The following is a 13,245-nucleotide window of genomic DNA, read 5'->3' as shown; positions in this document are numbered from 1 at the left end:
TGGCATTGTTGCCGTCAAGCAGGCGATTTGCCGAGAAGTGTTTGATGCATGATAAGTGACTTTATGATATTGTTTTATTTTGCTTAGGGTCAGGCTTATTTAGCTTCGTTCTGTGGAAAAGTATAATTTTTTTAACACATTACTCTGGGAACTTTGCTTTGTGAGCGGTCTGTTGCGTGTTACGTAAAATGGTCGGGGTGAAGGTAATCGGGAATGATTCTGAATTCCAGCCTGAACTTACAAGCGCCGGCTCCAGACTCGCCGTAGTCAAGTTCACTATGGCTGGGTAAGGGCGGAAATCTAGTCCCAGGCTTCATTGCGAGAGCCGGGGCATTGTTTTCTTAGCGAAGAAAGTAATTCCATTAACATGATTGGAAAACAATAAAATAAAATGAATGCACACGCGTGAATATTTAATAGCAATAAAATAAAAATAGTATATTTCTCTGATCATTGAAGTTAAAAGAGTATTTCGTGTTCTCAAAGTATTGGTAATACAAAGCTACATTGAAGTGGGGTAGCAAGTACGTCAGTAAGAATTCAATTAATAAAAACGGGGCTGTTACCGAAGTCGTGATCAAACGTTAAGAAGTAATTTGAATCTCGGATGTAGCGAGCTGCTACCCTTGAATTTAAAAGTGAAACTGTTTCTTTTGGTGATCGTGTTACGGTCGTGGTGTAAGTCTGTGCTTTGGTATTTGCATTAACAAGTATCTATCGCTTTGTTTCATTGCATTAGAAGTTGTTGTTTCTAATTCAGGATTTCATTCCCCCCCCCAATATTTCGACACTAATATTTTGACACCGCGCGAACATGGAATCGTATAACATTTAGCCAGTCTCTCGCAGACTCTAGTTGAGTGAATCTTGGATGAAATTGGTTCCAGTAATTTGTAGTTTTACGTAACGTGTTTCATTCATGTTAATAATTGATGAACTACTTAATAGCTAACTAGAAACGTCTCAGTTTTTTTCAAGCTCATTTGGTAAATCTTCAGATATAATGTGACTTTAATCAAATCGATAAGCAGCATCTTTACAAAGTTATACACACCAGCGTTTTGGATTATCCAATAGATAAAACGTTAAAATACAAAGTAATCTATTCTGTAAACACCTGACTGGTTTTAATGAAAACGGTCCCAATTCCGAATTCAGTTGTTACTTTGTTGCAGAATGTTGATTATAAAGGAACAAGTAAAGCTTTATTTCATGCTGAAAAGAGAAGAAAAGAGAAACAACGTTTCGGGTATGAAGAAGACTACAGCCGTAACGTATTTTTTTCTTTTCAGCATGGAATAAATCTTTACTTGTTCCTTTGCAGCCTACGCATGCTGACGCAGCTCCCTACTTGAATGTTGATGATGCTTCAGTATTTGTCCTAGTAAATGCTTCATGGATTCTTTCTGCTTCATGGATTCAGCTTCTTTTTAGTTTCATTAAGTCATTTGTAACTGAAAAACGTTTTGGGATGATCCTTAGCGTCAGCAAGCCTCTACTTCTTAGAATCTCAGCGCTGCTCTCAGTGATGCTTACTGACATTTTTTTTTGCCTTTCTTTCAGCTGCCGGCCCTGTGTAAGAATAGCTCCTGCTTTTAATATGCTGAGCAATAAATACCCACAGGCTATGTTCCTGGAGGTGGACGTGCATGTGTGCCAGGTGAGTTGGGCTGGAACATTGTAAGATAATCACCTGGAAAACTGCACTGTAACTCCACTAACATGTAGTCGGACCACCTCTGCGTGCATAGTTGCAGTGCTACTTCTATGTGTGTGTGTCACACAAGCTTATATGTGCTTCCCGCTCTTCATTCAGGCCACTGCTGCTGCAAATAATATATCGGCGACGCCTACGTTTCTGTTCTTCCGAAACAAAGTGAAGGTTGATCAGTACCAGGGGGCGGATGCCTCAGGGCTAGAGGAGAAGATAAAACAGCATCTAGAAAATGACCCTGGAAGCAACGAGGATTCCGATATTCCCAAAGGATACGTAAGTATAAAGATTGCCATGAGGGGGCCGCTAAGAAGTTTGCTCCGATGACTCGGCTTCTGACAAAATGTCTGCCAGTGGGGTTCTTTTGTCAAAATTATTTTTCTAGCTGGTGGGCGGAGGGATTGCGCAGGATCCATCGTTACCGGTTCTTGGGTTCAGTTTTCAGGAAAAATAAAGTTGTTCTTTACTGGGCGATAAACAATGATTTATCACATACCCCGGCCTTTATAACTGACAGTTTTGCTTTTGGAGGGTGTTGTCTGTGCCACTACAGTGCAGCGGGGTATAAGTGCCTATCAGTTCTCTTACACTACCTTTAACCCAAAGCTTAACCTCCTACTCTTATTTTACACATAGAAGCTGTGTGTTAACTGGGTACATTTTAGTGGTTCCTGTGTTGACAGTACTACCACAAGCACCAGTTATAAGCACAGCATTGATTATGAGGCAGATGTGGAAATAGGCATTTGATGTTTGATAGGCCTGCTCCATATTATTTTTTATTCCATTTCCTCAAATAGAGTGATGGGATCTGTGGCCCTTCCCATCCAGACTTCATGTCCCCAACATTTTCTTTGATGAAAACATGTTTGTGAGATTACTGCAGGTATTGATTGTGACAGATTTGAGCGAAAGCTGTTCGAGGTAGAAGAGCTGTTCTCTTGCATATTTAAAAATTGACAATTGAAAGGAAAGGCTTATGCCTAATGGCAAGCTTTTGACAGAATATAGACAAGATGGGTGGATGTTCGTTTAATATTAAATCCAGTGACAGAAAATGTTTTGGGAGGCTGAGTGCATTCCTACCAGTAGCATGAGCGAAGGAATGTCTGTGTCAGTATTAGTAAATGTACTAATATTCTGCCCAGATGCTGTATGTGGAAAAAGTAGTCTCTTACCTCCAAAAGTCCATATCTTTTGTCTGGCATTACAGATGGACCTCATGCCCTTCGTTAACAAATCTGGGTGTGAATGCCTCAATGAAAGTGATGAGAATGGCTTTGAGAACTGCTTACAGAAAGACCCCTCTTTCTTGGAGTCGGACTGTGATGACCAGGTGAGTCAGTAGCTCATGCGGTTCACGTCATAATGTTGTGTGCTGTGGACATGGGTCTGCCATGGGGTGGATTTCCTGTGGGCATTGTGGGAGAATGCAAGTCGCCTGTGAGATCACATCTCAAGAGGAGAAATGCAAGAGTAGCCTCTCGCCTATTGTGAGAAATGCCATATTCGTAAGTACCTTCTATACTGCGCCTGCTAATAAGTTCTGTCTCATTTGTCTGTACCACCAGGTGTGGACTTTTGTGATATTATTTTTTTTAATGAATCCTGTACAGAAGGCTTTTGGTTCCCGAAAACCAGTCTACTCTCTTTGAATTCTGTATATGAATATCTAACAGGCAGAATGAAAGGCTTCGGTAAACAAGTTTCTCACCAGTTAGTCTTTTTTCCTTTTAAAGATTTAAAATGGCTACATATTTTTCACTTAATGAAAGAATGTCTTTTGTCATGTACAGTGTTGACTAAAATGTTAAAACATTTGACATTGACTGACTGAAATATAAAAAAATACTGCTGTTTTCCAGCCTTACTTGTCATGCGTTTTTAACTCAATTGTTTCGCTAAACTTATCTTGGACTACTTTCATGAAATAGGAGATGTTAAAAATGAAGTGAAATGTTTTGAGTTATGTATTTTCACACTATTGGAAATCACTTGTCAGAACAACAGTTGTAATCTGCAGCTGTAGTACTACATCTCTAGTATAATGTTTCCTACTGTAATGCATTGCAGAATGCCGTCTACCATGCTAAGACCTAAACAATCAATTTATTCCTTCTGTGTATATTAGGATTACGTTGCTGTTGCTGACCGTTTGATCTTGTCACTTAAATTCTTTCCTAGAAGCACACCATCTCAGCCTTTCTTGATGCAAAGAGCTATTTTACCTGGGCAGTAAAAATGGCATGAAATCAAAAGCACACAATGCAGTTTGGTCACAACAAGCATGATTTATTCATCATCATGCATGACTTCCTGAAACTCCACGGGATACCTGTTTGTATCTGAATGCATACCACTGTGCCAGCTAGGACATTGCCATAGTGGTTTTTATGGCTTTGGATCCAGAGCAGGGAATTTAGTAACCTTATATATATGACAACTATATCTGTAGACCATCTAAGATATAGTATGAAATGCATAGATTTTTCAGATTCTCTGACGTGGTTTTTATTAGCTAGTGTGCCATCCATGACCATTTGGGTCATACTCCCAAATCAGAACTGATTAAAGTAATGTAAAATAATGAAAATATGTAGACAGTGGAGTGTGCAAGAGTGGAATACGTCATTTCAGATCCCCCAAATATATGCTGCTTCATAATTTTTTCAAAACAAAACAAGTTTTCGTTTAAATAAACAACACAGAAAAAAGTCACTGACCGAAAAAATAACGTATTTTCTTTTCGCTTCTAGCTACTGATTACGATGGCCTTCACTCAGCCTGTCAAACTGTTTTCAATGAAACTTCACAGCCCTGAAATTGGTAAGGCTTTTTTATGAGATTGAGCAGGATTCAGAAAGTGACTTTTACTGAATATCATGCTGTCGCATTTTCTTGGCTATGAATGTGGCAGGTATTAGTCATTTGCTGACAGCACCTTCCACAGTTTCCCTGTGTGCTTTAAAAGTTGTTCACCACTGCAGAGCAAGCACGAGCCATCAGGCTTTTGGTTAGTAAAAGTCTCAAACCATGTTGCCATCTTTGACAAATGACCGCATGATGTGGTACAGTCTATTATAGCACAATGTGAGCAGCAGCTTAAAAAAAGGCAGAAGAGTGCACACTTTGAACATTGTGCATTAATAGGTGCCATCATAGATGTGTCAGTACAGAGACTCAATGAGGTGTGTAAGGGTTATATTCTGTGCAACCTAACATAGGCTGAAATGCACGCAACCCAGAATGAACTGTTATACGCACTCATTTACCACAGTTCCCATTATTGCTGTTACATTACTGTACAAAATTGTACTATGGCAATGTTAATACACTATACAGTACTGTATCGTGTGGCATTCTGATCCCCAGCGATTGGCTTTAACTTTCCCTTGTTACAGTATTACTGAATGCAGTACTGCACCATTGACATCTGCACAGGGGCATAATACAATGGCCTTCATCTGAGAAGGGATTTTGAAAGCCTTATAAGGCGCTATGAATGTAAATAACATTTCTACCTGGCTAGGGATAACCTGCTGAATTATAATCAGTGTTGTTAAGCAATATGGGACGACACAAAACGACTTGGATAAAACTACAGAATGCACAAAAGTCTGTAATGAAATGGCACCAGATTTTACTAGTTAGTTATTAAAAGGGAATGTCCAGTGTTTGTATTGGGATCCAAAGTGTGATTTGTCAACTGGGAAATGACTTGTCAGGCAGTAGATTCACAGAAAAGTGAACCTTGTTCATGCCTCAGCTCCATATTAAGGAAAAGCAGTGATCACCTTTTAGTTCAAGAGGCAGGTTTGGGGAAATGTTTTGTAAAACAAATTCCAAATGAAGATTCATGACATTAAATGCTTACCTGCATATATACCTGTCTTATGGGTATTCTATTTAAATCAGAAAATGTTCTCTATTACTTTCAAAACCTTTAATGTGGGACAGTAATCCCTATTGTATTTTTTTATACAATGCAACAAAACAGATTCAATAAATAAAATCACTGCCACTTGCCATAAGAAATGTGTAACGTATATGCTACAGGAGCACAATTTTGTGGCAAAGACAGGTTATTGCAGCTAACAGACACAGGTGTCAAATTTCTCTTGGGGAAGTGTACCTTTGGATGCATTTTGAAACACACTGTTCTTTCCTCTGCTTGTGCACACAGCTCAAGCACCAAAGTGTGTAAAAATCTTCATAAACCTGCCCCGCTCTATGGACTTCGACGATGCTGAAAGAAGTGAAGCCACCCAAAAACTAGACCTCACAGAAGATGACGTGAAGGAAGAGGGCATTATACCGCTGCGTTACGTCAAATTTCAGAACGTTAACAGCGTAACTGTAAGTAAAAAATTCACTGGCCGTTTCATTAGTGGAATTTCTGTTTTGTATAGCTGTTAAGGATAATTGTAATGTTTGTTCCAAATTTTTTAGATGAAACGGTCTGATTTACAGAAATTGTCAGGATAATTTCATTCAGATTTTAAATTCTGAGACGTAGGTTCTTCAGTAAAGGAAATTTAAGACAAACATTTGTATTTGTTTGGAAGGTATACATTTTGCATTTATAGACACTCCCACACAGTGTAGGATTCATATGTTATACGTGGGCAACAAATGGAAATACATGGGTAAACGAGTTAAAAACAAGGGCTTACAACCAAGTATGGCTTATGCCTTAATTAAGCAAATAATGTCCCTGCATGTTTAGGATTATTATGAAAATGAAGGACAGGTCTGTTAGCTTGGAACTATGGCTACAAGAAGATACCTCTGTAACGCTGAAGGAGGGGTGAATGTTAGGTTATTTTGCAGGAGTGTCAGTGATCAGAAAAGCACAACTTGGTGATGTTTCACAAGCAACCTTGTCTAAAGTGATGTCAGCTTGGAACTCCAAGGGCAACAAATGGAGAATGACCCAGGATTATGATTATGAGCTTTCCTTTGAAGTGGATAGCAAAACAGGAGAACAACTGCAGATCAGTTGCCTGCGAATTTCAACCAAGGACATGAGCAGCCTCTTTAATCAAATGATGGTCTGCCGAGATTTCCACAGAGCAGAATACCATATTCCGGTTGCACTGCACAAATCACACCTGGAAGTGCATGTCTGTGCGCCCAGTGATTCAGAGGGCACAGGAAAAGGACTGCTGAGTAATGGAGAAATAAGATGTGGTCTGATGAATCATCCTTCTCCATGCCTCTACCAATGGAGTTTCAAGACATGTAGCTGGCATGGTTTGGGTACAACCGTTCCCTTATTAGGAAGGGTTAATGCTGACCACTGCTTAATGGCACTGAGTGGTCACCTTCACTCAATGTTGCAGCACTTCTGTCCTGCTGGAAAGGGTGTTGTCCAGGATGACATCTATAGAGCATGTGTGGTCGCCCAGCGGTTTGATGAGCTTGACACTGATGTTATCTGTATGTCAAGGCCTTCTCAGTCATTAGATCTGAGGCCAGTCAAGAATAGGTTTGGGATATAATACATATAAGCCATACTTGCCACACTTAACTGCCCAAGACTCTTATTAAGTGACTTCACATATTGACAGTTCACGTATATTGATTTTTTTCTTCGATTTAGCGACAAGAGGTTCATTTTTAATCTAATTAAAGGGCACTGAAGACATAAACATTTTATGTAATGCCGGAGAAATAAGTGTTAAAACATTCTGTTGAAAAGTCTCTGTAAACAAGCTATAAGTAGGTTTCTATGACCTACAAACTAACTGTCCAAAGTTAATGGGCTCAGTGATCATACAACTTCACTATATCAATGAACATACATGGGAAGTAACTTGCATTGGCTGACTATGTGTAATAGTGAAAAGACTTTCATTTTGTCAGACTGATCTAAACCAGGGAGTTCAAATTCAATTCCTCAAACGTTTGGTGTCTTCTGGTTTTTGTTCCAACTTGTAGTAGTCCATTCAACAAGTAACCTAATTATTTTCTTAGACGTATGAAGTATATTTCGTAAGGACTTTTACAATTCATTATTCAAAATATTAAATGTACAATACTCAATAAAACACCTCTGAGTCTGTATAGAAATATGAGAATTATGCAGTTACATAAAGACTGAATGACTGAATGTTAGCCAGAAGATACTGGACTCTCCAGAAAAAAGTTTGAGACTTCAATACTTCAACAAAGCTGCATGCATCCCTTTCATCTTTTATGAAACAAAAAAAAAGACAAGCTGGGGCATAACTGACATAAGTGTGTTACTTATTTTTCCTACAAGCTTTTGTTCATTTATGTAGAAAGTACACTTAGGTGGGTTTATCATCAACCCTTCCTTAAGGTAAAATAGTACTATAAGCCTAACCTTAATGCATCTACATCACATTGCATTTCTTGTTGTAGATTTCCCCCAGTCGTATTATTTCAGGGAAACTGTAAAGGCTTTATTTCTTACACTGAATTGCAACACGAGTGCTGTGCACAACAAAGTACTTATAGCCCCCAATAATTTTTAATGCGCGAGTACTTTCTGTTCCGGTAAGCATTACGTAGTGATATGGCAGCAATCAACATAATTGTCTTAAGCATACTGTAAAGCAGGGGCATGCCCATGCTGTGGCTCATTAGGCTATTGCTTTTGCTGATTTCTGTAGCATTAAGCAAGCTGTGATGATGAGCTGTACCATTGATTGGTCTTCACATTCATAATCAATTCCAGGACTATCTCCTGCAAAGCATGTGACCACTACTTTATGTTGCACCTTGAAGCAGGGACTTGTATGGTCTTAGTGTGAACATAAAGGAAGTTAGATTGAAATGGTTTAGTAACATGGAAATTGAAACATTTGAATGGGATATATACACTATAAACGATATTTTATTAAAAAGGGTAAGCTGTATTTACAAGTGGATTCATTAATAGCGCTGTGAACGCATTTTCATATGGTCTTCTGTTTCCACAGCGCCATCTATAATATCTGAAACCTGGACAGTTTTCAGTGCCATTATAACATTAATATTTTTGCTTTGTTTCAGATATTGTTCAGACATGATTTGTTCCGCGTTAAATGAAATATGTTATTACATTACCTATGGCGTTCGAGTTTTCACAAATATTTGAGGATTATGGTTTCATCACCACTATTAAGCATGTACTTCATGGTGTAGCATTTTAAACAAGTTTTTTTTTAAAGCAATTTTACTGCACTGATAGGATTGGTGTTCATAAAACATGTTTGTTGTTAATTCTTACTCTTTTTTTTCCTTTAAGCTATTTATAAAGTCCAACCAAGGGGATGAAGAAACAACGAAAGTAAATTATTTAACTTTTATTGGAACCCCAGTACAAGCCACTAACATGAATGACTTCAAACGGGTGAGGAACAGCATGATTGCATGTTTGTTATGAGAAACACAGCTTTGTCATTGTTTGCTGGAAATTAATGAGAAAGTAGCTTGGACAGTTTACCAGATTTTGAGTTTGGGATGAGGTGATTTTATCCTATCGCCACTCTAGTTGGGCACACACCTGAGACTCTCCGGATGAGAGTAAAAGCAGTGTAGTGGAATCAGTGGACTCAGACTGGGTCTCTCCTTTTGTGCACACAGCCAGCCATTTATCTGAGCATCTGAATCTGGCTCTCTAAGCACTTTTAATACTAAAGAGAGATTTAAACACACCTGAGCAGCTTGAATTGAATTCCAGTAGCTCTCCTTGCATCCTCATATGGATTTCCACCGTGTCCTTATAGCCTTTGTCAAGTCAGACTTGAGGCAGGGCTCATGGTAATGTCCAATTTCCCCCTTTCCATTGACCAAAAATACTGCCTTAAGATCTTCGTCTTGTATACACACACTTTTCCCCAAGCTGTAGGCATACCTCAATGTACTACTTTATTTTAGATATGAATCAATTTAAATATATATTTGAGGAACAGGTAAGTGATCACCATTTTTTCATTTAATTTATGTGGTTAGCTGTTCTTTAAGCTGCTTTTAACCCCAGTGTCCTGTCCAAATTTCCCCCTGGCCTTAACGTATCATGGCCTCTGAATAATCCCCATCTAACAACTGACTTTATTACTCTGTTCTCCTCCCCACTGATGATGATAGTGATGAAGATTATATATATGATGTAATTTCTCTGGGAGCAGATTCAGGAGGTCACACCTAGGATTCGAGTCAGCCATGTTGGTACTGTCTGCATGACAGCAGGCCTTCTAGACTTCAAGAACTGGGCCTCAATGCCTCTTTAGTTGCCTCCAGCTGTTGAAAAAGCAGGGTTTTGACACCCTCTTGTGGCCAAAGTGATATTTACATTTCTTCTGTACTGCTAATCTGCAACAAAATTAAAATGTAGGTGCTATTCTTAATTTTTATCCCATGTTTCTTAAGTGACACTACTTGTACAGGTAAAAATTGGTAAGCTACAGCCCATGTTGTGTAATTCCCTAGGCTGTACGTGCATATTTATCTCGTTCATTTTCCGATTCATATTTGTTTATCTGGTTTAGTTTTGCTAAATTGAATGAATTCATAAATTAACATGATTTAATCCTCTCAAATAATGTAACTTGTAAAGGGAGACGCTCACATTTCTTGTGTCGCCACCTTCCTTTCTATAGCATGCTTGCTCAGCGCAGCCACTTTTCTACTTCTGCTTCACATGCTTTGCCACTGGACGAGGCTAAATTGACTTTGGTAACAGTCCAGTAGGAAGACTTTATACGTGGAAGTGTACAGTGTAAAATCAGGAAAAAAATCGCCTTATCTCGGATTGAAGTAAGATCACCTCATCAATAGGGAATGTGTTAAAGCCTGGTTAAACAGCAAAACAAAGATAAGCACTTCATACTGTGTATACACAAGTGAGGCTATATCCGGCTGGACTGGTGAACTGCACAGGTTGTATCTATTGAGCATGCATGTGTTAGACTTACAGTGTAAATAATGCGTGGTCTGAAATACACAAAGCCATGCCCTGTATGTGCTTTACGTAAGGTAACGTACAGGGAAACGTGAATGATACTTGTGACCAACGTGTTTAATAGAAATTAATATGAATATTAGGAAGGGAAATTGATAAAGTCTTATAGAAAACCCTGCTTCAGTCTACTAAAGACCTGTCACTGGGAGAAAAATTAACCTTTCAGAAGGCCAATGATTCAGAACACAAGGCAAAAGCTACATTAGTGTGTCTTAAGAAGAGGAAGGTGAACGTGCTTGAGTGGTCCAGTCAAAATCCTGACTTAAATCCAACACAAAATAGAAATTATCCATCAATAATTCCCAAGCTTGATCAAGTTTACAGGGAAGAATGGCAAAACTTGCTGTGTGCAGGGTTGGTAGAGACCTATCCACAAGCTGCAATTCACAACTGAAGTAGCATCTGAAAAATGCTGCCAGAGGTGCTTTCATCAAGTATTGACTAGGGCCAGAGTGAATGCTGATACAGTTAACATTTTGATGTTTTATTTGTCTTTGCAGTTTTTGCTGATGTTTAGCTTCTTTCTCCCATACGTTTCAAGCATTGAAATTGTAATTTAAAATACTCCCTTAAAAATGATACGTTTTGTGGTGTTACTGTTTATGAAGTTATTTCTATTTGGATGCTTCTTTTTTGGGATTAAGAAATCCTCATAATTTAATTTATGCGACTAGAATAAAAAAATGGATTCTGTTTTAATATGAAAACGAATGTTCTTACAACATGTGTGAATTCGAATTTATATAATCTCAGATGGCAATGTGTGTCCCTACACGTGGATTGATGTTGTTCTGTTGAAGCACAGTTTCAATTCTATTGACACAACTTAAATTTGATACTTGTGGTTAGTTTTTTCAAACTTAATTTTGTCTTCAGGCAGCGTAAAAAGAGACATTAATTTCATATTGTTATGTTAGCCTTTTTGACAAAAGTCCCTCTTATTTATACCATTTCTTAGGTGTTTCTTACAGGATAAGTAAACCTCCAACTGGTACTTTTTACTTATGAGATAATATGGGACTATATTGAGTGTTTTGAAAGCTTTATTTCAAGGGGGTGGAAGTTTAATTAGATATTAATGAATAAGGCTGCACATGCTAATTAGATTTACCTAGCAGATTTGTAGACTAGTGCATCCTACATGTTAATGTTCTGCATTCAGGCGGAGAAATCAGGTTGAACTTATTCTCAACATGCTTTTGTTTTCTGTATAGGTTGTCGGCAAGAAAGGAGAAAGTCACTGAAAACAAAGAGACACATTGCTGCACTTACTCCAAGGACCTCTTTGCCAATATTACCTGGATAGCTTAAATAGAAACAGAAAGGTCTGTTTCAAATTAACTTCCATTTTCCAAGAGTATATTCACTGCTTCTATTAGGGCAGGTCATTTGAACATTTTTATTGTGATCCAGCTGATATTGTAAATAAAATCAATTGTTTTTCAAAGGCAAGTTGGCTGCTAATGTGTTTTTGTTGAGTCTCAGGCTTGAGTAACACTTTGGTAAGCAATTATTACTCCCCCCCATGTGCTAGTTAGAAACAAATCTCATGAACTTGAAGAACAAGAATTACACTTTTGAGGGAGCAACACAACTAATACTCTATTAATAATTTCCTTAGCCTGTCACAAACTCATTCGGGGAGTACTATTAATGTTGATAGGGCTGTGATTTCAAGTGAGTTTATTTGTTCATAAAGCCAACAGTACAAATTGGATTCCTGACTAGCCCTGGTGCCTGAATCAGTGGTTCTCAATCCTGCTTCTGGAGTTGCCTTGTCTGCCGGTTTTTGATTTTTGCTCTTTAAAAGCTGCATGAGATCTGTAATTGGTATGTACACTGTGCTAATTAGTGAGTTTCAGGACTACTCTCGTAAAGGTGTGTAAGCTGAAATATAACCAGTTGGACTTAAGCACAAGGAAGAACACTGCGGGAGTGTGATTCGGTGTCATTCCCACCTGTGTCTGTTCATCATCAATTGATCACCACATAAGAGCTGTCAGATAAGGCAGTCAATTTTTAATTAGCAAGCTGAGAAGAGTGAATACAGTTCTGTGGTGAAGTTGTTGGAAATAATGCACTTTAATTAGGGTAGTTTTGAAACTAAGAACTGAGTGCAAAAAAAAAAAGTCTGAAGCAGCCAGCAGATTGGTGCCTGCTAATTAATTAGCACTGGTGATCAAAGGCCCAGTTGGAACAAAAACCAGCACAGGGGTCCCCCAGGACCAGGACTGAGAACCTCCGATATAGATTGTCCAGCAGACTAATGTGTGGATCTCCTTGGAGAATCCCAATTCAGGATCCACACAGCTGGACTTAAAAATGCTGTTTGACGTCTATTCCTGTCTTTGTGTGGAGTCCTCATGGGCTTTCAGTTGTACAGTTTTATACTCCACTGAAATGAAACACTACACAAGGTGAAAACCTGAGACCTAAAACAAATATATCTGACAACTGGTTATTAGATTAGCAAACAACGGGCACAAGACAGGATTTAAACTGGATGGGATGTCAGTGCATCGTAGGGTAGACACATTGAAACATATGTGCACACACTCAC

General features: G+C 38.5%; 1 protein-coding gene across 1 annotated transcript; it reads left to right on the top strand.

Annotated features, from left to right (window-relative positions):
* On the top strand, positions 1-12,137 carry txnl1 (thioredoxin-like 1). The gene is made up of 8 exons (XM_006626587.3): positions 1-286; positions 1,564-1,660; positions 1,817-1,990; positions 2,928-3,050; positions 4,471-4,540; positions 5,898-6,070; positions 8,970-9,074; positions 11,900-12,137. Exons 1-8 carry the CDS (start codon positions 189-191, stop codon positions 11,927-11,929), a joined length of 870 nt encoding a protein of 289 aa, XP_006626650.1. The 5' UTR covers positions 1-188; the 3' UTR covers positions 11,930-12,137.
* The last annotated feature ends 1,108 nt before the right edge of the window (positions 12,138-13,245 follow it).

The sequence above is a fragment of the Lepisosteus oculatus genome, chromosome 3 (assembly GCF_040954835.1).
Source record: "Lepisosteus oculatus isolate fLepOcu1 chromosome 3, fLepOcu1.hap2, whole genome shotgun sequence".
NCBI classification, from domain to species: domain Eukaryota; kingdom Metazoa; phylum Chordata; class Actinopteri; order Semionotiformes; family Lepisosteidae; genus Lepisosteus; species Lepisosteus oculatus.
This window is presented reverse-complemented; position numbering and strand designations above follow the sequence as displayed.